This window comes from Narcine bancroftii, chromosome 13 (genome assembly GCF_036971445.1).
Source record: "Narcine bancroftii isolate sNarBan1 chromosome 13, sNarBan1.hap1, whole genome shotgun sequence".
NCBI classification, from domain to species: domain Eukaryota; kingdom Metazoa; phylum Chordata; class Chondrichthyes; order Torpediniformes; family Narcinidae; genus Narcine; species Narcine bancroftii.
The window spans coordinates 81,586,022-81,611,605 of NC_091481.1; the positions used below are offsets into that span (position 1 = coordinate 81,586,022).

The following is a 25,584-nucleotide window of genomic DNA, read 5'->3' on the forward strand; positions in this document are numbered from 1 at the left end:
TGTGTGTTGCAGTGGTTTGAAGTTACGGGCAATGCAGCAACAGGGCCCATGGCACAATCAAAGGTGCAGTCTTTTGCCACACCAAATCTCGTGGACCCAATAGACCCTGGACAATGTTGATACCCCACCAGGGTTGGCATCAGAATAAGTCTAATCAGGGGAGGGGGCCATTAGGGTAACCGCAGTGGGGGAAAGGGGGTGCAATCTGCCGTTTGAAAACTCGCTCAGCGGGGCTGGTGGTGATGGTGCCGACTTCTACCATATGCCACACTTCCCCCTCCCTCTGACATAACGCTGCTTATATTGCGTGGAGACTAGTGACGCTGAGGTTGGAGGAGTCATGGGGGGGATCCCCAATGGCACCCAACAACAAGAAAGAAAAGCTGTTTGTGAGATGGTCCTGTGCACTATTAGGCCTGCTTTTCTACTCTGTTGTGGTTAGCTCCTCTCCAACCTACCTCGATGCAGTTCCAAAAGCAGTGGCCAGGGCTGTGAAGATGCCCCACAAGAAGCTGTAAGGATTCTTCCGGGTAAAGATGAAGTAGATCAAGGGCAGCACGATTAACCCATGAATAATGTGCCCCACTATACAGCAGCAGATGTATTTCCCAAGGCTGGTGAACAGCAACAAGACATTTTCCATCTCCACAATCTTGCCAGCTACCAGGAACATGATACCGAGAGGTGCATACCTAATGAGAAGAAACAATGCATTAATGAGGCAGTTTCCAAAACTGGACGGAAACAGTCCCTTCAACCCAACTCATTTACGCCTAACGAGTCGTATTTCCCTATATCCTCTAAACATTTCTTATCCATGTATCTGTCTAAGTGTCTTACACGTAGAATGTTACAGACAGTACAGGCCCTTCAGTCCTTGATGTTGTGCAGATTCCTATCCGAAATAAAAACTATCCCCTTCCTACCTCGCAACCCTCTATTTTTCTTTCATCCAGGTGCCTGTCGAAGATTCTCTTAAATGCCCCTGTAAAAGGTTAAAACCCTGTGCTTTTTGACTCAGTTAATTTTATGCCTATCTCTTTAAGAGAACTATTGTTTGTCATGTCACCATAGTGACTACGATGTAAGATGTTATAAGATATGCCCAGATTAACGACTTGCTCATTATTGTACGACATGTAGAGGAAGCGAGAGCACGAGAAAATCTTTCTTTGAATTTTTTGGCTCTCTAAATATTTTCAGTTTCTCTTTAAATACTTTTTGGTCCCTTTAAATTTGTTTTTCTATATCTTTTGAATCACTTTAAAGTTTGTGCATCTTTATTATACAGTAAAGGCTTTGTTATTCATGGTTATTAAAGTCTTAGTGTGAAATGTTTATTCATTTTAATAACAAATTAAAACTACATAGAACAGCAGCCACAGAGTTTGATTTTATATTTATATTAAAGAGATTGAAATTCAGAATATCGTAGCTCATGCTTTTGGAAGATGATACTTAAAGTTAGGATATATTAGAACCAGGAAAGTGTTGTCTATAGCCCCTATTGTTCTAGGCTGTACCACCATCCCTGGCAAGTCATTCCTGGTACGCACAACTCTGTGTAAAAAAAAAACACATCTCTGAGGTCTCCTCTAAACTTTCCTCTCTTCACTTTGTAGACATGTCCTCTGGTGTTTGCTACTCCCACCCTGGGAAAAAGGCACTGGCTGTCAACCTTATCTATTATCTCTCTTAATCTTTTACACCTCTGTAGTCTCCTCTCCTCCTTCTTCACTCCAAAGAGAAAAGTCCTAGCTCTGCTAACCTTGCCTAATCAGACTTATTTTCCAATGTTATACTTACTTATATAAAAAGTGAAGGATTGAACCCTGCAATTAGAAATCAGCCATTATAACCTCAGTGGGGAAACTTTCAGATTTATTTTGTTGTAATCATTTGTCTCTAATAATACTTCCTTGGGCATCCCATACTCACTACCCTCCATGTGAAAAAGTTGCTATTCAGGAACCCCTGAGTTCTATCCTTTTTCACTTAAAACCAATGCCTTTTGAGTTTTAAACTCCCCTATGTTGGGAAAAATTGGCTGACTGCCAACTGTTGATTTTATATTCACAGATTTTGTGGAGGAAATCAACCAGTCTTGCAGTGTCCAGAGGAAGTAGAGCTACTCCCCGACTTGCAACCTATGCGACCTATGTCCAGCCGCACATACAACCTCTAAAACTTATGCGGTTAAGGTGAAAAATCAGGCTTATCTATGGTGGCCACCATGTTGACTGGTGTCAAACCCATCGCGAGAGCTGGCCTTGATAGCCACCATGTTGGCTGGTGGGCAACCTCTCGTGAGAGCTGGCCTTGGTGGCCGCCATGTTGAGAAGGTTCACCGCATTTTAACTCCTTGTCCCATTTTTTCTGATTCTGTTTCTCAACTTTCTGATGGTCAGACAGATATTAGAGCCCAGTAGAGAACGCAGGGTGCTCAGGGGCTGCACCAACAGAGATCACGGACACATATCAGGGAGTACCTGCAAAGATATATTACTGACATTTCAGTCCTGTGCTCTTTTTCAAGGTATGAGCAAAAAACAGGAAGGCACCTGAATAAAGACTGAAGCCTGTCAGGGGGTGGAGTGAGATCAACAAAAGGTGTTAATTGGATTGACTTTAGCTCTGAGAAAGGAGACAGAGGGAAAAGGGAAGCGAGAAACAGAGCTGGGGGAAAGGCGACAAGGGGAATAAGTGGGTGGGGAAGAAGTAAACAAAAACAGGAGGACATCTGAATAAAGACAGAAAAATGTAAGCAAAAACAGCAAGGTGCCTCTTGCCTTTCCTCCAGCTCTCTCTCTCTCTCTTCCCTTCCCTCCGTATCCTTTCACAGAGACAAAATCAATTCTCACCTCTCCTCTTTTCATATCCATTTAACACCTTTTGTTGGTCCAGACTCCTCCCCCTGCCATTCCTCAGTCTTTATTCAGGTGCCTGCCTGCTTTTTGCTCATACCTTGAAGGGCTCTGGCCCAAAATATCTTTACCTCCTATGGGCGCTGAGGCACTGGCTGAGTTTCTTCAGCATTTATCTGCTTTTTTACTACAATCACAGCGGGTTTCGTGTTTCACAGGATTTGGACGACTGGAGCTAATGACCATCCCCAAATGACCCCTTGATTGGTCATTTCCAGCACCAATCAAGTTATTGCTCCGATCATCTGGACATATGGTCTAATCTGAGCGAATTTCCCTCAAAATCCATTAATCGATTTTGGTGGCAATGCAAGGTGTGTCCGACTGTTCATTTATTTTAATGTCGTGGGATTTTAACTTCTAATCATCATTAAAACTCTGGATTATTACTTCCTTATCTTAACTACAAGTTATCTATATCTGCTTCAAAGGATTTGCTTTAACTTTTTTGGACTCTGGCCATTTCTAACCTTTCATATATATATATCTGGGCTGAGTCAATGAGTAAGCTTTTACAGTAGAAACTCCAGTACAGACCAGCTGGTGATTGGCTATAAAACCAGTCCTGAGGAACGGGTACACAGAATATGTTGGTAGTCCCGGAAAACCGGGCCACAGAGACCAAACCATTAAGAATGATAGAATAATTTTTTTTTAAAGGATCATTTGTTTTGAATGAAAACCGACATAATTGCAACATGGGCTGTTTATCTCGACACATAAACCTTGGCTATTTGAGAGAATAAATATCACAGCTTATCCCACGAGTAGAACCAGGAGCTATAAATACAAGATAATCAGCCATAAATCCAACAGGAAATTCAGAGAGTGGTGAGAAGGTGGAACTCATTACCACTTGTACTGGTTAAGATAAATAGCACAACTTGATAAGATATGTAAACATTTGAGCGAAAACAAATATTTTGCTCAAACGATCTGTGGTATGTTAGGAGTAGAGATACAAGTACTAGTTATTGGGTCAAAGGCTCCTTTTTTTTCTTGTCACTTACTAAGTCTGGGACAACATGTGACCCTTACCAAGTCTACCCCTACCCATTCAGAATGCAGGGCTTTATTCCCTGGAGCACGAAAAGATTTGAGAGGGATACAACATTGTAAGGGGTACAAATGCAAGCAGGCTTTTTCCTCTGAGGTTTGGTGAGGAGAGAGCAAAAGGTGGGATGTTCAGGGGAATGTCTTCAGTGGTGAGAGTGTGGAATGAGCTGCCCACGAACGTGGTGAATGGGGCGGCGGGGGGGGGGGCCTCCATTTTGACATTTAAGAAAAATTTGGTTCGATTCGTGAATTTAGAGGGCTATGGACCAGGTGCAGATCAGTAGGGTGAGGCAAAATAATAAATCAGCATGGAGTGAGGTCTCTGTTTCCGTCGTGTTTGTTCTGTGGCGCTATGGTTCCAAGAGGCAGGCGTGCAAGTGGGGCACTTTATAGCCATTTATGCTGACCACCATTTGAGAAGGTGGAAGTGGTGAAGATGAGTAGCATAACTCAATAAGATAGGTAAACATTTGAGCAAACAAAAATGTTTTGTTCAGACGATTTGAGGAGTGTTAGGAATATACAGTAGATACAGTACAAGTTGTTGATCAAAGGCTCCTTTTTATACTTATCACTCTTACCAAGTCTGAGCCGACATGAGACCATTACCAAGTCTGGCCCTACATGGGACCCCTAGCCATACAGAATGCTGGACTCTCATTCACACCATCCGAGACTCCCATTTGCACAAAACAATATTTATTTATTCATTTTTATAGATAAAATGCCTGTCCTGCCTCTGTCTCTATATCTGTGCGATGTCTGGTCGTGTGTTTCAATGTTTTGCGTCGAGGACTGGAGAATGCCGTTTCATCGCTTGTTCTTGTGCAATAAGAACAATAAACTTGACTTTAGTCCAGGCCTGTTTCTTCAAAATGCAGCAAAGCCAAAAACTGAATGTAATTTTGCCCTGCCGCACCCTTCCTCCAAGAACAAACCTTCAGCAAATATTGGAATCACAATATCATGTGATTGCCAATTGTGCCAAATGCCTTTTTAACCATCCTACCTGTGTCGCCACTTTCAGGGAATAATGTACTTGTGTTTGGACAAAACAAAGTATTTAAATGTCCAAAGGCCATGCTAAGAGTAAATCCTGAATATGATAGAATAGTGGTGGCCCACTGGCTGTGCTCGGCCTGTGATCCAAATTTATCCACCTCTCCCGTCCAGCACCGCCGCCACCATCCCCCAGCCGTTCAACGACTGACATTGCATCTGGCCCACAAATGGAAAAAGGTAGAACATGGAGGAGGTGGGAAAATGGCACAGATACGTTAACAGTCTGATTGGCTAGCACTGAGGCCCATTCTATTCCTCACCTGTACTCAAGACTAAGAGGTCATTGGATATAGAGAGTTAGATCACAGTTTAGGCAGTCAATTCAACAGAAAAGGTTCAATAGCGCCTACTTCTATTCTTATACAGTGAGCTGGTGGCAGGAAAGTCCTGCACAGAAACACTTGAAGGAACCCAAGCAAGCCACTTACCACATGATCCATGAGACCAGGATCATGGTGGCCTCATTGAAGGAGGTGAAGAAATTTATCAGGTTCTCCCCCTCTGCCCCAAGTTTCCGGAGGGCTATTCCAAAGACGATGGCAAAGACAACCAATCCCAGGATGTTCATTCCATCCACGTTGCTCGGTACAGGGATCTGGAATGATGCAGAGACAAGTAAAATAAAATATAAAAGAAGTATTGTATTTCTTCCTCATTCACATCCTCAAGAATTCCCAAACAGCTTCTTACAAAAGAAACATGGTAGCCAATTTCTGCACAGCAAACTCCCATAAACAGCAAACCAATACCAGTCAAATCACACTGGACAATGAAGATTTCACTTCCTGTATTTTATGGATTTTGGGCTGTTGATCACACAAGAGGATGATGTTGTTTTTGCCATAACAGGAAATCATACAGTTTTGGAGTATTACAGATGACACCTAGACTAGCATATACATATGCATTTTTGTTAAATATCCATACACAAGACGTGATGTTGGCTCTAGGGGATGGAGTCGTGTAACAGTCATCGCACTGGATTAGTAACCGAAGTTCCTGACAACTGACTCAAGCATAAGCTGAAATGTCAAGTAGCAGATGGGGACATTGAAATCAAAACGTGAAATCAATTTGGAATTTAATTGAAAAGGCCAATCTCATCCTTGGCAACCATGAAATTACCAGGTTGTTGTCAAAATCCACCTGGTTCACTGCTGTCCTTCAAGGAATGAAATCTGCCATGCTTTCCCACTCTGGCCGCTCCGTGACATAAGAACATAAATAGAAGCAGAGTTGGCCACCCGGCCCATCGAGCCTGGTCCGCCATTCAACATCTTATCTGATAATGGGCTCTTCTCCACCTATCTGCCTTTTTCCCCATATCCTTAATTCCCCTACTTTGTAAAAATCTATCCAACCTTGTCTTAAATATATTCACTGAGGTCGTCTCCACTGCTTCAATTTGCAGCGAATCCAACAGATTCACCACCCTCTGGGAAAAGCAGTTCCTCCTACTATCTTGGACCTTGAGGCTATGTCCCCTAGTTCTAGTATCCCCCACCAAAGTGAACAACTTACCTACCACTATCTTATCTTTGCCTGCCATAAGTTGATATGTTTCTATAAGATCTCCTCTCATACCACGTGACTTTGATTTGGTTTACTAATTTGATTCACTCCTAACTGCCTCCTCAGTCAATACAATGAGGGATGAACATTGACTAGTGGAATTCTGCAGAAGTCTATTCTGGGACACCTTGCTCTTTCTGATTTTTATAAATGATTTAGATGAAGAGGCGGAAGGATGGGTCAGTAAGATTGTGGATGGTTCTGAAGGTTACCAAAAGATAAAGACAGGATGCAGAGTCGGGTGGAGAAGTGACAGATGAAGCTCAATCCGGATAAGTATGAGGATATACCTGTAATGGTTGGAAACTTAATAGTATGGAGGAACAGAAGGAATTTGGGGACCAAGCATCTCTCAAGGTTGCTGTGCAGATATTTAAGAAGGCCTATGGGAAGCTGGACTTCATTAGTCAGGGGATTGAGTTCAAGAGTCAAGAGGTCATGTTGCAACTCTACAAGTCTCTGCTGAGACCATATTTGTGTTCAGTTCTGGTCACCTCATTATACAAAGGATGTGGAAGCTGTGGAGGGTGCAGGGGAGATTTACCAGGACATTGACTGGATTGTTAATTAAGTCTCATGAGGCAAGGTTAGCAGAGCTAGAACTTTTCTCGTTGGAGTGAAGAAGGGTGAGAGGAGACTTAATAGAGATCTACAAGTATATAGGGTTGACAGCCAGTGCCCTTTCCCCAGGGCAGGAATAGCAAACACCAGGGGATATCTGTAAAGTGAAGGGAGGAAGATTTAGGAGAGACATCAGGGGTAAGTTTTTTTTTTAAACACAGAGTTGTGGGTGCTTGGAATGCCTTGCCTGAATGGTGGCGGAGGCTGAAACATTAGCATATTTAAGAGATTCTTAGACAAGCACATGGATGAAAGTAAAATAGAGGAATACAGGGTAGGGAGGGTTTAGTAAATTTTTTGGTAGAAATATATCGATCAGCACATTGAGGCTGAAGGGCCAGTACTGTGCTTTGCTCTAAGTCAGCTTCATTGACAGGTGTAATGAGGCATACTAAGAAAGTTTAATTGCGAGCAGTCCAGCGAGTTGATCCATTACATAGTACAGCAGTAAAAACACAATAAGGAGTGCAAGGGGAGAGAGAGAGAGATCACTAGAATGAGCACAGCAACATAATTATACCAGTATGAGGTTAACTCAGGAGCCTGATAACAGTGGGAAAGAAATGGTTCTTGAAACACATGTATGGTTTTTCTGACAGGAGGATCATTGTTTGATGTTGGCTGTTTTCCGAGGCGTGCGAAGTGTAGATGGAGTTGGTAGGGTGTGGGGTCGAAGTGTGATGGTCTTAAATGCATCGAGAATTAAAATTGGCCTTTATAGGAACAAGTAGACAAACCCATCAAGTCCTTAAGCGTCATAGCATTGAACCTCTTTCAGGAAATACAATCAACCGGAAACCCAAACAACTGGCCAAAAAAAAAAAATAAGTTTAAAATTGTAAATGCTCTCCGAAGCAGCACACAACTCCTCCGCTCAGCCAGCGGAGTGCCCTGATCGTGCCCTGTCCACAGCAGCTGTTTGAATAAAAATGGCGGCATCCAGGATGGAAGAGCTGGCTGATGCCGCTGCGGCAATTCTGCCCAGGCGTCTCCCTGTCCCTGCCCAGTAAGAGTCTTTATTAGGTATTAGGTATATTAGTGAGGCTTTATCTGTAAATTTGAGGGAGGGGGGGGTTAATCATGACAGTGGTAGAGTTAGCGTAGCGGCTAGCGCAAAGCTGATATGGCACCAGCGACCAGGATTGAATTTAAATTTGGTAAATTACAGGAATTACCCGATTAAAGTGAACTTTACATCATTAAATACAACATTACTGATGATTTTTTCAAATTACTTTATATTTTGCACTGTCTTTTGTCTTTTGAGCTGTGTATTCTTAATGTAGGTGTATTAGTTATTGTAACAGTGTGTCTCAGGCAACCGAAAAATTTTCATGTGCGCCATCCACGATATTCTTCACCATCCATATCACCTGGTCATTAACTTCTAGGTTTCCCTGCACGAGGACATTTGCACATCCGAGATCTGAATTTTAACCTCATCCAAATAGTATTTTGCCTGTTTGTTTCCACTGCTGTACATTTCTCTATGTTAAATCTCATCTGCCATAATTTTGTCCAGTCTCCTAATCTGTCTGTATCCTTCTACAACTTTACGGTTTCTACCACACTTCCTACTCCGCCGTCTATCTTGATGTCATCCGCAAATTTGGCCACAAAACCATTTATACCACAACCCAAATCACTAATATAAATTGTAAACAGCGGCAGCCCCAATACCGACCCCTGCAGAACACCACTCGTTACAGGGTGTCAGTCAAGTGGGCTCCTTTGTCCTGGATGGCTCTGAGGTTCTTTAGCTGCGCTCATCCAGGCAAGTAGGGAATATTCCATCACAGACTTGGGAGAGGATCGGGGAGTCAGAAAATGAGTCACCTGCTGAGGGTTACCAAGTCTTTAACCATATAACCACTTACAGCACAGAACAGGCCAGTTCGGCCCTACTAGTCCATGCCGTAGCAAATCCCCACCCTCCTTTGTGTTGCCTTTGGAGCCAAAGTATTTTTGTGGAGGCATATCTCTGCATTGGTGAGAAATGTCCAAAACTGCAATGCAGGTATGAAGGGTGTGTAAAACTGGGAGTGCTACCTTCCTCAAAGAAAGGAATGTTAAAACACTGGAGTTTCAGGTGTATACAATTCATTCACACAAGAGACTGGCACAGCTGGAATCTGGCACAACACACCGTCTGCCAGAGGAACTCAGCCAGTTGATTTGTATCAGTGGGAGACAAAAGGAAATGTCCGTATTGCAGGCCGGAAGCTGATGAAACATGTAGCATTCTCTTTCTCCTGCTGATGCTGTTCAACCCGCTGAGTTCTTCCCCCAGCAGATGGTGCGTGGTGACACCACTTATCTCATATCCACAGCACAGAGGCACTAGTCACCCTGACATTTCCACTTTAGGGCCTGAACAAATGTTTCCCTCTATTAACAGCAACAAATAAACCTCAGGCCACTTGGTGAGATCTTGTTATGGATATAACTGCCACATTTTCATCAACAATTGACAGTATCTCAAAGTGTGAAGCAAAATCCACAGTAAAAACGCCTCAGGGATTGGGTCGATCTGGATTCTCAGGCAAATTCAAATTTAAAGAGAATAAACAGGTCAATTTTGATAGTTTTTAAACATTTTTTCCTACAAAATACAATTTTATAATAATTTCAGATAATATAAAGAACAAAAAACATTTTCTTACGTTTCCACGACTTCCGCGTGGTCGCTTGTTGCCGCTGTGGCGCTTACGCATGCGCGCACAGAGACAAAGGCAGAGTGTTTTCGAGAAGTCCGGATTCTTGGGTGGTCCAGATTTCAGCCGAGAGCTTTCGTGAAGTCCATATTCTCGGGTGGCCTGGATTTCCGGCATCCGGATTATTTTGGACTTTTACTTGTAACCCGCTTGAGAGGGATAATAGGAACTCTATAAATGTAAGCATTTGTACAGGCACATTTGTCCTGCCTTTTCAACTCACCCTTATCTCCTCAGTGGTCTGGTTAAAAACTCCAAACTCGTCAGTAATATTTTTCAAAATCTTTACGTTTATGTAACTTGTAGCATACTGCAAAGGTGGATGGGGGGGGGGGGGTGTTGGAGAGAAAAAGATGGTTCAGACATGAGGAAGTAAATAAAACTGCAAAATTATTGAATAGCTGTGAAAACTGTCAATTTCTGTACTGGAGAAAGTCAGGCAATTGAAGACACAATAGTAGGCGTCTAGCACAGATATGGCCATTCGGCCAGACAGTCAGATGGACTTGTCATTCTATCCATGTACACAAATCCATTCCCCACCAGCACAACCCCCCCAACACCAATTTTACCACTATGTAATTTACAGCTGGCAACTCATCTATCAGCCTGCACGTCATTGGAATTGTGGGAGGAAAGAAGGGTACCCCAGGGGAATCCACATCGTTACACATGCTCACTGCAAGCACTACAGGGGCATTACCTCAGGCGAGGATAGAACGCGAGTTACCGGAGTCGCGAGGCAGGGGCTCTTCTGGCATCGCAGCGAAAGTGGCAGGCAGGTCTCTAAATTTTAAATTTAAATTCAGACCTACAGCCACGGTAACAGGCTATTCTGCTCCATGAGTCCGTGCCGCCCAATTTACACCCCCCACCCAATTAACCTATGATCCCCAGGGAGGAACCCACGCAGACATGGGGAGGGCATACTAACTCCTTATAGACAGTGCGGGATTCAAACCCTGGTCCCGATCACTGGCGCTGTAAATCACTACACTATCCTACACAATCCCATGGGCTTTAATGCATCCAAAAATTTCATTCCGAGGTTTTATTTCTTTTAAATGAATTCAAACTCACGGGTTTTGAACTTGCTGCATTGCTTTTCTTCGCCTATTATTTTATGATCAAATACATTTTAAGTTACATATGATGAAATAATTTTGTGATGAATGAAAACATGACTCACCGATTTAAATGCTGCCGAAACCAGGTTAGATGGGAAGATGTTCCTGAAAGAAGAAGTTGAAAAAGAATGACGGATTTGCCTTAAGAGCTCCCAAACCATCTCCTTTGGTGGACCTCTCAACCACACAGCTCTTAACCTGATGCCACCAAGCTCCTTCTTGCTACTTTCTCGCCAATCTGGTCTTCGACAGTGGGGTCATCTGAATGGAAAGGACAGCAGGATTTGGCCGCACGCTCGCGGAGTAAAGCAAGGGACGGAGGTCGCAGCCTTGTTGGGGCAGCGGAGTCAAGGATTATTATGGAGGTACGGTCTTCGGGTCGGGAAGGATCCGGCGGCAGAAGTGGTTCTGAAACCATGGTCCAGGAGTTTGGAGATAAGTTTGGTTGGAACTATGTTGTTGAATGTAGAGCCATGGAATTGCTTTGTTATTTTGTTCACTCCGTAAAAACCTTGGACGACCTCTTTAAAATCCATTCCCATCAAAGGAGAAGAATGACTCTCATTCCACATCAATGCAGTTTAAATTTAGCACGGTAATAGGCCCCACCGGTTCAAATACACCAATTAACCTACAAACCCCATATGGCTTTGGACCATGGGAAGAGACTGAACCATCCAGAGGAAACCCATGCGGACACAAGGAGAACATACATACTCCTTACTGAGAGGGTTGTATTCAAATCTGGGTTGCGGGGTTGCTGGAACAGCATTGCACTAATCACTACGCCAACAGGCCCCTTCGGCCCTTCTAGGCTATGCCAAATAATTTTTCTGCCTCGTCCCACTTACCTGCACCCAGTCCATAACCTTCCTTACCCGTCCCATCCATGTAACTGTCCAAATTCTTCTTAAATGTTAAAATTGAGCCCAAATTCTCCATTTCACCTGGCAGCTCGTTCACTCTCTGCGTGAAGAAATTCTCTCTTATGTTCTCCCTAAACTTCTCCCTTTCACCTTTAACCCATGTCCTCTGGTTTATATCACCTACCCTCATTGGATAAAGCCTACCTACATTTACTCTGTCTACCCCCCCCCCCCCATAATTTTAAATACATCTATCCAATCTCCCCTCATTCTTCTACGCTCCAGGGAATAAAGTCCTAACCTTTTTTAACCTTTCCCTGTAACTCAGTTCCTGAAGAATGGGCAACATTTTAGTAAATCTTCTCTGCACTTTATCAATTTTATTGATATATTTCCTGTATTTAGATGACAAGAACTGCACACAATACTCCAGATTTGGACTCACCAATGTCTTATACAACTTTACCACAACATCCCAACTCCTACACTCAATATGAGTATGTGAGTTAATTTTCGTATACAGCTATTCCCCGACATACGTCTGAGTTTCATTCTGACCGACTAGTCGGATCTCGAAATGGATGCAAGTCGGACGTATGTTCGCAGGCACACTATCAGTCTCTACACTGATCTCACTGCCCCGCACTCTCCTGTCAGTCCCTTCACTGATCCCACTGCCCCACGCTCTCCCAACACCCTGTTATCAGTCCCTGCACTGATCCCACTGCCCTGCGCTCTCCCGACAGCCCGCTATCAATCTCTACACTGATCTCACTGCCCCACGCTCTCCCAACAGCCTGCTATCAGTCCCTGCACTGATCCCACTGCCCCGCACTCTCCTGACAACCCGCTATCAGTCCCTGCACTGATCCCACTGCCTTGCACTCTCCTGACATCCTGCACTCAGTCACCACACTGATCCCACTGCCCCACGTTCTCCCCACAGCCCACTAACAGTCCCCACACTGATCCCACTGCCGTACTCTCTCCCCACAGCCCCGTATCAGTCCCCACACTGATCCCACTGCCCCGCTCTCCCCACAGCCCTGTATCAGTCCCCACTCTCTCCCCACAGCACTGTATCAGTCCCCACACTGATCTCACTGCCCTACTCTCTCCCCACAGCCCCGTATCAGTCCCCACACTGATTCCGCTGCCCCTCTCTCTCCCAACACTGCTGTATCAGTCCCTGCAAGTTTTCCGACTGAAATAAAAGTGATTGACCAGAGAGGGTACAAAGAACTCACTTTAGAGGAATTATCAAAGTTTACTGGAAAAATCAACAATGTTTGCGATGACCTCACTTCAACATATTACATGAAAAGTAAATGACGGCCACATTATTGTTACCACCGTAACTTCATAAAATCATGTCGGACCTTCGTAAATAGGGGTTACAACCCAATGAGACAGTGTTCTCTCGTCCTCAGTGTAAAACGCACAGGCACACAACCAGACATAACACACAAATGAACAATTAATGCATATGTAGGACAAGTAAACATACATAAAATTAATATTGTTTAATACAGATGTCATCAATGGGCGAGAGGTTGATGAGAGGGACGAGGGTGGAGAGATAGGAGAGGAGAGGGATCACGGAAGGAGGATGGAAAGCAGGGGACACTGAGAGAGAGGGTTGAGGGAAGGGAGATAGAAAAAGGAAGATAGAGGGTGAAAGGATGAGAAAGTGGATGGAATGAGAGGTGGTGAAAGGAAGAGGGAGACCAAGAGTGGAGGCATGGGGGAGTAAGATAGAGATAGTAGAGAGAAAGGATGAGAAAGTGGATGGAATGAGAGGTGAAGAGTGGGAAGCAAGGCTAGATATTCAAAGGTTTGATGAAAACATCTGTTAGGTATAGGAGCTGAAGTCTGCGAAATCCTTATTTTGAAATATCCCACTATTGGGGAGTCTATTCACCACCACCACCGCATCTGCCTGTGCCAGTCGTACAACAAACAAGCTCTGCATTCAACAGCCATTTCCTGAGCTGAACTCTCAACAAGCCTGTGGAATGTAAGGCAGCTCGTTAATTTCTGCACTGACGTGACCTAGTCTTTTGACCCCACCTTCAGAGCAACCATTGTTCCACTCAGCCCAGAGGGCATGAGAACCCCATGGAATATCCACAGTTTCAAAACAGGATGCCCACATCCTTTGTTGGCACATTTTCTACACCGCCGACCGTGCCTCCCCATCGCTGTTCCCGCAGGAACAGGAACTGTGTACACAAAAGCAGGTGCCATGGATGAATGGGAACGAGAATGGCCCATGCGGCCCCCCCTTCCCTGCATGAGCCCACCCCCCTCCCCCAAGAACAGCGGATTTGTACCCATACTCCATTAACCCATCAAAACCAACAAGAGGCGCAAGGGACTGCAGATGCTGTAATCTAGAGGGAAAAAAAAACACCGGAGATCAAAGATTTTGCTCCTTGACCACTTTATGAATTTTGGGCTGCTGTTCACAAAATTCACCTCAAACCAGTGGTTCTCTAACTTTTTTTTCCCCACTCACATCCCACCATAACTAATCCCTATGCCAGAGGTGTTCTGTGGTTAGTAAGGAATTATTTAAGGTGGTATGTGAATGGAATAAAAAAAGTTGAGAACCACTGCCTTAAATATCTCTGATCATATACCTTTTATTTAGATATAACCTACCTCTGCGATTTCCTGACCTATTTTAAGTCTACTTGTATATTGCCTACGAAGCAAGCTGTATTGGTCAGTCCACCCTTGCAGGTGCTATACAAATGTTATTTTAGGCCTTGGTATGCTTAGTCAGGATTGATGCAGACATGTTATAAAGGCAGCCCACATCTACAGATGATTATAGATTGAACACATGTTGATGTGCATGTTCTTCAAGGAATAGGATACTGAGTGTACTTAACAATAGCAATTATTGTCTTCGGGAAGATTCAATACAGCAGAAATATCTCGTCAATGTCGCAACAGCTGCGATACATTCTGTTACATTTGTGGCGAGTATACGCTTAAAGCTCAAAGACGCGGCATGACTGCATTTATTAAGAAAGCCTATGAGCTCTACTTCAGTTGTAAAATTGGTGACTAAGACAAACCCTAGGCCCCTCACATTTGTTGTGCAATATGTGCTGTCAACCGGAACGTTGAACTGACGCAATGAGTCCGCATCCTGACGTGATAAAACGTGCTAAATTCAATAAAAGTTAATTTAATGTTTCTTCAACTTCCTACGTGATACAGCAAATATGAAATTATCTTTGTGTTCAGCATGAAGTTGTCTATCATAATCCCCTTTTTTGTTCAGGAAGCAAACCTTTTGAAAAAAATGGTTGTCCAATGAAATCAAACTGCTGGAGGAACTCAGTTGATCAGACAGCATCTTTGGAGGAAGGGGTTAGGGCAGGAAAACTTCAAGTAGAAAGTGAAGTAAAACACGAAAGCCTGCAGACACCGAGGTTGAAGTAAAAACACGAGGCTGGAGAAACTTGGCAGGTCAAACAGAATGCCTTATATCGCAAAGTTAAAGATACAGAACCGACGTTTCGGGGTTGCGGCCTTCATCAAGGTATGAGCAAAATGTAGGCAGGCATCCGAATAGCTGACTTCTCTGGTTTCTGCAAGCCCACTCCCTCAATAGTGAGGAGGGTTTTGCCTGTGATGTCCTGGGCTGGGTCCTCTACCTTTTGGCACTGGACACAATCCACCTCACAAAATAAATAAAAATAGTGCAAGAAAAAGACAAAGTGAGGCAGTGTCCGTTGCTGCTTTCAGGTGGACAGAATACCTGATTGTAAAGCCGCCTATTCTACCCCAATGCTGCTGTCGAGTGACCACTTGAAAGTGGAGAACCCGCAGCACTTACCTAACCCTCCTCGGGTAGGTATATTCTCCAGCTCGGACCATCTCCCATTGCACCTGAACACAGCACCGTGAATGCAGCCCAAGACACAATCCTTCTAAGATATTTAATATAAGACTTAATATCCTATTAAATATTATTTCTCTTGCCATCAGGTAGGTAACAATTTAACAACAGCGCCTTACATTTAGTTTGTGACTTTAACGTCGCAAAGCATTTATTCCATTTTTTAAAAAAAAATACTTTGGGGCATTAGATTACATGACCAAAAACTCGGTAAAAAAATAGTACATTGCTTCCAAAACTCAGAACCTTGACAGCAAAAGGCAGGGCTGCCAAAGTTGGGACAATTAAATGCTGATATAAATAAGATCAAAATTAAAGGTCTGAAGAGATCTCAAAAGAAATACAGGGCTTGGAGAGGGGAAGGGAACGCAACAGTGACTACGGCCAGTCTACAGGAGCCGCGTTCGCCCAGACATGACTCTCCTTCAGCTGGCACGTTCAGGTGACAGAAAGGCGTCTTCTCCTCAGCCACCTGAACGTCCCAGCTGCGCTCCCCCAGCCGCATTATCTGCATCCGAGCACCTGAAAGCGGCTTTTGGTTCATTGTCCATTCAGGAATCTGATGGTGGAGGAGAAGAAGCTGTGCTTGTGCCGCTGAGGGCTCGTCTTCAGGCTCCTGCACCATTTTCCTGATGGTAGCAGAGTGAAGTGGGCATGGCTTGGGTGGGGGTCCTTTTGGATAGTCTTGAGCAAAATTGTCCCACTCTTATTAGAATTTAGATGAGAGATGTCTCTCGTGCAGCCATTCTCAACTGGGGCCACAGCAAATTTAAGGGGGGAGGCATGGGCTGAAATCATGATTTTTTTAAAAATACTTTTCATTTAATTGGTTGAAATATAGAAGAAATCAACTAAAGACTGCCTCAAAGGGAAGGGGTTCCATAAATGTTGAGGGGGCCACAGCCAAAAAAACATTGAGAATGACTGATCTAATGCATTGCTTTGTCTGATGCAATCCACACAAAGTCTGACACTATCCGCACAATGTCTGACGCAATCTGCCTTTCTTTTACTCTTCCTTCCCCTTATCACCTTGCTCCACATTCCCCACCCCACCCACCCCGCTTTGTCCTCTCTCCCTCTCTTTTTCACCTTTCAATCAACTGCCTCTGTCTCCCCCATAATCTTTCACCTCCCTGGTTCAACAGTTCCCTGACTCAGAATCAGTCTTCCCACCTCCATCATCAGTTTGGATGAAGAGGTTTTGATTAATCCCCTCTCAAATCAATCCCTTCCCTCTCCCCCCACTGATGCTGCTCATCCAGCTGAGTTCCTCCCACAGATCAATGACTGCTCTTTTTTTTCCTTTATTTGTTTGTTTTGCAATATCTGTGCTTGGTTGGTGCCAGCATTTAGTGCTCATCCCTAAATGAATTTTTTTTTTTAAAGTAAAATTTAGACACACAACACCATAACAGGCCCTTTCAGCCCACAAGCCCGTGCTACCTAATTATACCAAACTGACCTACAACACCACCCCCCCACCCGGAACATTTTGGAGAAAACCAGAGGACCCGGAGGAAAACCCATGCAGACATGGGAAGAATGTACAAGCTCCTTACAAATGGCGCGGGATTCGAACGGCCTGTCTCGAGACAAGGACAGACGGCAGATGGCCTTCCCCGAAGGAAAGGTTTTTACAACAGTCACTGGTTTACAATTTACTGCCACGTTATAACATTAAATTTCACAATTGCTAATAGGGTTTCAACTCAGATCTTCTCATTGTTACTTCTGGATTACAAACCTTGTAATCAACTATTCTGTCACACCCGCATCCTGGTTTACCACACCCTAAGGAATTCAAGAGTTATGGTGTGAATATTTATAACCTTTCCCTATTAACATTTGTTGTCAGTCAGTGATGTTGACAACCAGAGACCTGTTCTACACTGTCACTCCAAATGTACTTCCTTGGGCCCCTTCTAAGACCATGAACCTTGTCACACTATCCCCTGGTATCTACCTACACACATGCTTACACACACACACACACACACACACACACCACACAGAGCTCGGCCATGCCTGTATTCCACAGCCAATTTCCTCTTTTGAGCATGCAGTTAACAATGTGCAATAATTACTTCATTATTTGTTCATTTATTAAGTACAAAAATATTGGCTATGCACTCTTGCTATTACCACATTTCAAGGACTCAGAATCCTCAGCGAAATTTTGATCTTGATTCTGAACTTTTTTTGAACAAAAGACTGCAGGGAAGTAGTTCAGGACCATCAAAAACCATCAAGTTAACTGGATGTACTCAACAGCTTTTTATGCGGGCAAAGAAACAAATCGTTCAGTTCTTGAGTTAGTTACAAACCAGATTCTGATTTGTGCACATCACACTGAGAAGTTGCCTCCCCCATTTCCTGACAGCAGCGCATAATCTTGGCCAAGACTTCCAGCACAGAACCCAGTTGGGGAGCTGTATTTTCACACGGGGATGACGAAATGAGCCTCCTGACCCCTCTGTCATACAGCTATTCTCAAAGCGCTATACAATCCCCCAAGGGTGGGGGGAGGGGGGGGGACACACCGCATTCAAGGAGGACTGAAATCTTAAAAATGTTTTTATGTAAAAACAAAAGCTGGAGAAACTCAGCAGGTCAAAGAGTGTCCATTATACAGCAAAGATAAGATACATAACCAATATTATTGGGCTTGAAGCCTTCATCAATGAAGGGCTCAAATCCAAAACAACGGTTCTGTATCTTTATCTTTGCTAAATAAAGGACACTGTTTGACCTGCTGAGTTTCTCCAGCCCATGTGATTTTACTTCAATCACGGTGTCTGCAGACTTAAGTTTTCACTTTGTTTTTTGTATAGTCGGTAGGAGGGAAGTTGGGAAGAAACCAGCTAAACTTCACTTCCTCACAGGGAAGGGGGCCCCTAAACTTTGAGAGCACCCCCCCCCCAAAAAAATGGTTGAGAATGGCTGCTCTCGTGGATGTAAAAGTTATTTCCCACCCCTCCACTGTTCGGTCATCATCCTTATCTTAGGATCCTTCTGTGAAAAAGGCGCGGCGTTGTTAGTGCACTGGCGATCGGGACCGGGGTTCAAATCCGGCGCTCTCTGTAAGGCATTTATTTGCACGTCATCCCTGTGTCTGCACGGGTTTTCCCCGGGGGCTCTGGTTTCCTCCTACTGTTCGAAATGTACGGGGTTGTAGCTTAATTGGGCGGCACGGGCTCGTGGGCAGAACGGGCCTGTTACTGTGCTGTACGTCTAAATTTTTGGCACAGACCACTTCTTCCATTCAAGCTGCTATCAGTCACCCATCCGACACTCATTGTTCGATCAGAATAGGACCCACCAAGCCTCACCAACACAACGCTCTCTGAAAGTTTCCACCCATCTAATTTACTCAGTTTTTTAAAAATATATTTATCTGCAGGATGTGGATCGTAATACTCTACAGTAAAACCTCCAGTGTCCAGCACCTATGGGAATTGATAAGATGACGGATAAGTGAATTTTCCGGTGGCTTGAAACTGTGTGATACATGATAGGTGAACTGACCACTAGGGTGTGCCAAATTTTAAACTTTAATATTTTTTACCCATTTTCCGTGATTATTTTGCCAGTTGCAAGAATTCCAGGTAACGGGGATTTTACTGTACCATCATTTATTGTCCATTTCTTAAATGTATTAAGAGTCAATCGGAGGGGTGGGTCTGAAGTCAAACCAGATAATGCCAAAGAACGAATTTCATTTTAAAGTCCAGTGGTTTTGTTGTCACTCAGCCGGTCTTGCAGCGTCCAAAGGATAGGTCAGTAAGTTTATGGATGATACGAAGGTTGGAGGAGTTGTGGGTGGCGCTGAAGGTCGTCGTAGGTTTCAAAAGGATGTAGCGACTTCATCACCAACATCGAAGTACTCGAGATGGCAGAGGCCGACAGCATCGAATCCACTCTGCTGAAGATCCAACTGCGCTGGGTAGGTCACGTCTCCAGAATGGAGGACCATCGCCTTCCAAAGATCGTGTTATATGGCGAGCTCTCCACTGGCCACCGAGACAGAGGTGCACCAAAGAAGAGGTACAAGGACTGCCTAAAGAAATCTCTTGGTGCCTGCCACATTGACCACCACCAGTGGGCTGATATCGCCTCAAACCGTGCATCTTGGCACCTCACAGTTCGGCGGGCAGCAACCTCCTTTGAAGAAGACCGCAGAGCCCACCTCACTGACAAAAGACAAAGGAGGAAAAACCCAACACCCAACCGCAACCAACCAATTTTCCCTTGCAACCGTGTCTGCCTGTCCCGCATCGGACTTGTTAGCCACAAACGAGCCTGCAGCTGACGTGGACATTACCCTTCCATAAATCTTCATCCATGAAGCCAAGCCAAAGAAAAGAGAAGAGAGAGGATGCAGAGTTGCGTGGAAAAGTAACAGATTGAGTTCAGTCTTGATGCGAGGTGATGCATTTTGGAAGGTCAAAAGAAGTCCCAATACATACAACCTTCAAGGTTGCCGTACAGGTTGAAAGGATAGTGATGTTGGGCTTTATTAATGGGGGATTGTGTTTAAGTCGTCATGTTGCTAACCTTTTCTTAGCTTCTTTAGATTCAGAATTTATTATCATGAAGGTTGTTTTTCTGCGGCAGCGTCAAAGTGCAAACTCTTATATAAACCACTAAATAAATAAAAATAGTGCAGGAAAAGTCAAAGTGAAGCAGTGTCTGTGGTTCATTGTTCATTCAGGAATCTGATGGTGGAGGGGAAGAAGCCGTCCTTGTGCTGCTGAGGGGTCGTCTTCAGGCTCCTGGACCCCCTTTCTGATGGTAGCAGAGTGAAGAGGGCCTGGTGTGGGTCAATGAGGATGGAGGCTGCTTTCTTAAGACACCGCCTCTTGTAGATTTACTGATTATAATTGCAATTCCCCAGGTGCCGTGATGGGATTTGAACTTGTGTCCCAATGATCGGAGTCCCTGGCCAAGGAAGATAACTACCTGCCAGACAGATCTGCTAACAACTCCTCTCCCCAGCACTGCATTCTCTTTCACAATGCCATAAACTAGTAATCAAGCCACTAAACTTGATTCAGTCTTTGAGCAAGAGAAGGTCAAGAACTTCAAATTCCTGGGTGTCAACATCTCCGAGGATCTGTCCTGGAGCCTCCATGTTGATCTAATCAGGAAGAGGGCTCGCCAGCGGCTATATTTCGTGAGGAGTTTGAGGAGGTGCGGTACGGCACGGCACCAGAGACTCTCGGAAACTTCTACAGGTGAGCCGTGGAGAGCATTCTGCCTGGTACGGAGGTGGCAACGCTCGGCCTGTGACATAACGGGCACCGGACATCACTCCCTCGAGGACATCTACAAGAGGCGGTGTCTTAAGGAAGCAGACAGAAATGTTGGAAGAACTCAGCCGGTCTCACAGCTGAGCTCCTCCAGAATTTTTGTGAGTTTTTAATAACAATCACAGCTTCTGCAGACTTTCGTGTTTCACTCTCTTAAGAAAGCAGCCTCTATCCTCACGCGCACCCCCCCCCCCCCAACCCCACCTTCTTCGCTCTTCCACCATTGGGGGAAGGAGGTACAGGAGCCTGAAGATGAGCTCCCAGCAGCAGAAACCGACCAAAGTTTTTAATGAACCCATCTCGGGTAGAGAATTCCAAAGATTCACCATCCTCGCCTCAGTCCCGGACCACCCCTTGGGGGAAACATTACCCATGCCTTGACCAATGAGTCTGTTTCCAGATTGAGAGTAAAACACGAGTCTCTGCGGAGGCTGCAATTGAAGTAAAAACCCAGAAATGCTGGAGGAACTCGGCCGGTCTCGCAGCATCCATTAGGAGTATTCCTCTAGGTGTATGAGGAAGGGCTCAGGCCCGAAACATCACTAATATATGTTTACCTCCTACGGACGCTGCGAGACCGGCTGAGTTCCTTTTCTGTTTTTTTCCAGTTAGCAAGAGTGTGGATCAAACTGCCGGTTAAACTGTGAACATGGGCTCAATGATGGACACTTGAGGAAAATTTAGATCGGTATATAGATGGGAGGGGTAGGCGATGGTCCAGGTGAAGGTCAATGGAACGAGGCCTATAGTTCAGCACAGGCTGAAGGGCCTGTTTCTGTGCTGTAGCATTCTGTTTCCAATGCATAAACCATTGTCCGTGCATCAACAACTTTGATCCCCCGTGCTTGAATAAAGACACAATTAAAAAAACTCAGCAGAAATGCTAAAAAAGTTGGAACCAGAGCCAATGTTCTAAACTTCTGGGGAAGTTGGTTGGACAATAAATCTCAAGTACATTTCAGAGTTTGTGGATGCTCTGGTTAATATCTTTCAAAATTTAGAATAGTTTGGAATGCTTCCCACAGATTGTAGTGTAGCAAATGTGACCCATTATGTAAGAGGGAGTAAAATATGAAAGTCGGCAGACACGGTTGAAGTAAAAACCTGGAGAAACTCACCAGGTCATACAGCGTGCTTTATGAAGCAAAAATGAAGATACTTAACCAACAGGTTGGGATGAGCTCTTCATCACAGTGTGAACAAGATGTCGGCAGGTGCCTGGAACAAAATGGTGGGGAGGGAGGGGCAGGGGGACGAGCGCGTCCCGCAGGCAGCAAGTAATAGATGGATAAAGGAGGGCACACCAGCAAAACGGGGAGGAATTGGCCCTGTGAATGGAGAGGTGGGGGGTGAACTGGAAAAGATAAAGGAAAATGGAAGGGAGGGAGAATGGGCCAGCAGAAATGGAGAAGTTGATGTTAATGCCACTTGGTTGGAAAGTGCCCAGATGGAAAATTCTGTCCATGGCCTCGTACTGTCCAACCAAGGCTGCCCGTAAAATGGAGGAACACCTTATTTTCCGTCCGGCCGCTCTCCAACTGGACAGCATTAACATTGCCTCTCCAGTTTCTGCTAGCCCACTCCCCGTTCTCCCTCTCTCTTCCCCATCCCGTTGTCTCCTTTCCTCCACCCCCCCTTCCCTCTCCATTCACAGAGCCATCCCCCCCTCCCTTATCCTCCTGTTAACTCCTGACTGTGGGCCCGTGTTCCTCCCCCTTCCCCATCATTTTGTCCGTACCTTGATGAAGGGCTCAAGCCTGAAATGTTGATTATGTATCTTTATCTTTGCTACATCAAGTACATGGTTTGACCTGCTGAGTTTCTCCAGCACTAAGTTTTTCCCCACTGTGTAAGAACTATTGATCTAAGAATCAGTGTGTAAAGTTGATTCTGTAGCCTCAATTAGAGGATGAGATAACTACTGGATGAAGTTTAAAACCCGGAGATCTGTGAAACAGAATATGTTGTCTTGCCCTCACGTGGACGGAGATGTGCAAATATTTCTTTCTGTAAATGTTTTGAAATCTTTGGAATTCTCAAGTGTTTGGCCAGCTGAGAGGTGGAAAGCCAGGAAATCAAAAGACTATTAAAACACATGATCTTTGACGGAAACATCAGAGAATTATTTATTTGCACAAAAGATGTGGACATCAGTGACGATGCCCCTCTCGAATTGCTGTGTGGAACATTTACCTCTAATTTTTACCTAATTTTTGTTAAAAACCCCAGAAATGTAATGCTCTAATTGCAGTGGTTTTCAACCTCTTTCTTTCTTTTAAGTATTCCCTTTGGCATAGGTGTTCTGCGATGAGTAAGGTGGTGGAGGAAAATAGTTGAACTCGTCCCTCGTGGACTCGTTCTGTGCACGGGTTCAGATCTCCAAAGGAAACGGGCCAACGACAAATCTCCACAAGCCAACTATTTCAGTAACAATTGGGTCCCGAGCAGTGACTCTCAACCTTCCCTCCCCACCCACCTCCATCACCGAGCACCCGATGGCAACAGGGGTTCCTTGAAGGGGGGTCTGTGAGTGGTCATTCAACCTGCGCTCCTCCACCTATGCCACCGGTGCTCAGTGGCGAGTCAGGGATCCCTTCAAGTGGGGATTCGAGTGGAAAGGGCCACTGCTCGAAAGCAATCGATTCGAATTTAAAAGCGAGGCGTGGTTTTGGAACATGCCCCGGGTTGGCCGTCCCGGGCTCTGCCCCACACCGATCGGGTGAACGGAGGGGCAGAGCGGCCCCTCTTTCTCGAAGAGAGTCAGCAAGACTCGCTCGGTTTTACTTTGGGTGCCTCCACTCGCCCCGGCTCCCCTGTTTCACGTGGCGTGCCTGAATTCGCCCCGACCTGGCTTGATTGCATCAGACAAGGCAGCGGGCGGATTGGCAAGGGAGCAGGCAAATCGCACACGGTTTTAACCAAGGGGACGCGGGCGCTGGGGAGGGGGGCGCTGGGGAGGGGGGCGCTGGGGAGGGGGGCGCTGGGGAGGGGGGCGCTGGGGAGGGGGGCGCTGGGGAGGGGGGCGCTGGGGAGGGGGGCGCTGGGGAGGGGGGAAAGAGATCTCACCTCACTAGATCCAGAAAGGAATCAGTGACTTCCTTGGCTTCCGGGATCGCCTGCTCCATGCCCGGGAGCTCGGGCTTCGCCTGGGCGCCGTCTCCGGGCTTGATGATAAAAGCCATGGTCACTCCGATGGTGGAGGCCAGCAGGGTGGTGAGCAGGAAGAAGAGCATCGCCCAGCCCCCCAGCTTGCCCAGGGCTTTCGTGTCCAGACTGGCGGCTCCCGACACCAGGCTGCACACCACCAGCGGGATGATAATCATTTTGAGCAGCCGGATGAGCAGCTCGCCGGGGAAGGAGAAATAGATGATCTGCACCCTGGTCAGTTCCAGGCTTCTCACCGACAGGCCGATCACCACGCCGATGATCACCCCGGTCACGGTGAGAAGGACCAGCAGGTTCCCCTTGATGCAACCTCGGAGCTTGTCCGCCGGCTTCGTGCTGCTTTCAGTCGCTACATTGTTGCCGCCGCTCGCTACATTGTTGCCGCCGCTCGATACATTGTTGCCGCCGCTCGCTACATTGTTGCCGCCGCTCGATACATTGTTGCCGCCGTCCGCAATTTTCACGGCCAGGTGGATGTCGCCGTTGGAGGTGCCCTTCAGATCCTCATCCTTCCTGGTTGCCATGAGCCTTGCTAATGTGGCTTCTTCCAAATCCAGTCCGCCGCACAAAAATTTCCAGAGAGAAACGAGGGCCTTTTTAATTCCCGAGCGGCGAAGTGAGAGGCAGACGCGAGCGAAGGCTGTGTTTCACTCTGGCCCACGAGGTGTGGACGAGGGGCGGGCCAGGTACTCTTCAATCAGTCGGAGCCACTGAGCAACGTGGGTGGGTGGGAGGGAGGGAGGAGGGTTGCTGCTCTCATCTCCGGTTCCCTTCTAGCGTGTGCGTGAAGGAAGCAGAACGTGATTGCCGGACTTACAAGCGCCTGGTGTCTTTTTTCCATATATACGTTCCAAAGAATTTGCAAATGAGTCATCTTTCCTAAACATCTCCTCCAAAATCTCCAGATATGATCACTGAAGTGGGCAGGAGGGAGAGAGATCAGCTCGTGGAGTGGTATCTCGACCACATTGCACTCCCCAAATCAAGGAGCTTATTGTGGGCTTCAGGAGGGAATCAAGGCAACACGACCCAGTCCTCAGTGGAGAGGGTACCCTCAAGAACTTCAAATTCCTGGGTGCCAACTGTGGTGATAGGTAATTCCACCACTAGGTCACCAGGGCTCACCCCGGTGACCTTGTACATAAAGCAGTCCAGAGCTACAGTCTAGCCTTCCAGGTTCGTCTTGCAGAGAGACAAGACCTCTTAGTGTACATATTAGTTTATTAAAGCTGTCTTATACTCGCACTGC

At 45.6% G+C, this 25,584-nt stretch overlaps 1 protein-coding gene across 2 annotated transcripts in view; it reads right to left on the reverse strand.

Moving 5' to 3' along the window:
• The window catches only part of slc1a5 (solute carrier family 1 member 5), a 36,598-nt gene extending 11,558 nt beyond the window's left edge, over positions 1 to 25,040 (reverse strand). The window contains exons 1-5 of one of the 2 annotated variants that reach the window (XM_069908510.1): positions 24,237 to 25,040; positions 11,139 to 11,181; positions 10,173 to 10,259; positions 5,471 to 5,637; positions 459 to 692 (exon numbers count right to left, since the gene is read on the reverse strand). In XM_069908510.1, the coding sequence (XP_069764611.1) occupies positions 459 to 692; positions 5,471 to 5,637; positions 10,173 to 10,259; positions 11,139 to 11,181; positions 24,237 to 24,859 (1,154 nt within the window). In that variant the 5' untranslated portion in view covers positions 24,860 to 25,040. Of the gene's footprint in view, positions 1 to 458; positions 693 to 5,470; positions 5,638 to 9,898; positions 10,148 to 10,172; positions 10,260 to 11,138; positions 11,182 to 24,236 lie in introns of those variants that run through there. The other variant, XM_069908511.1, reaches the window with a different exon arrangement.
• Positions 25,041 to 25,584: the final 544 nt, after the last annotated feature.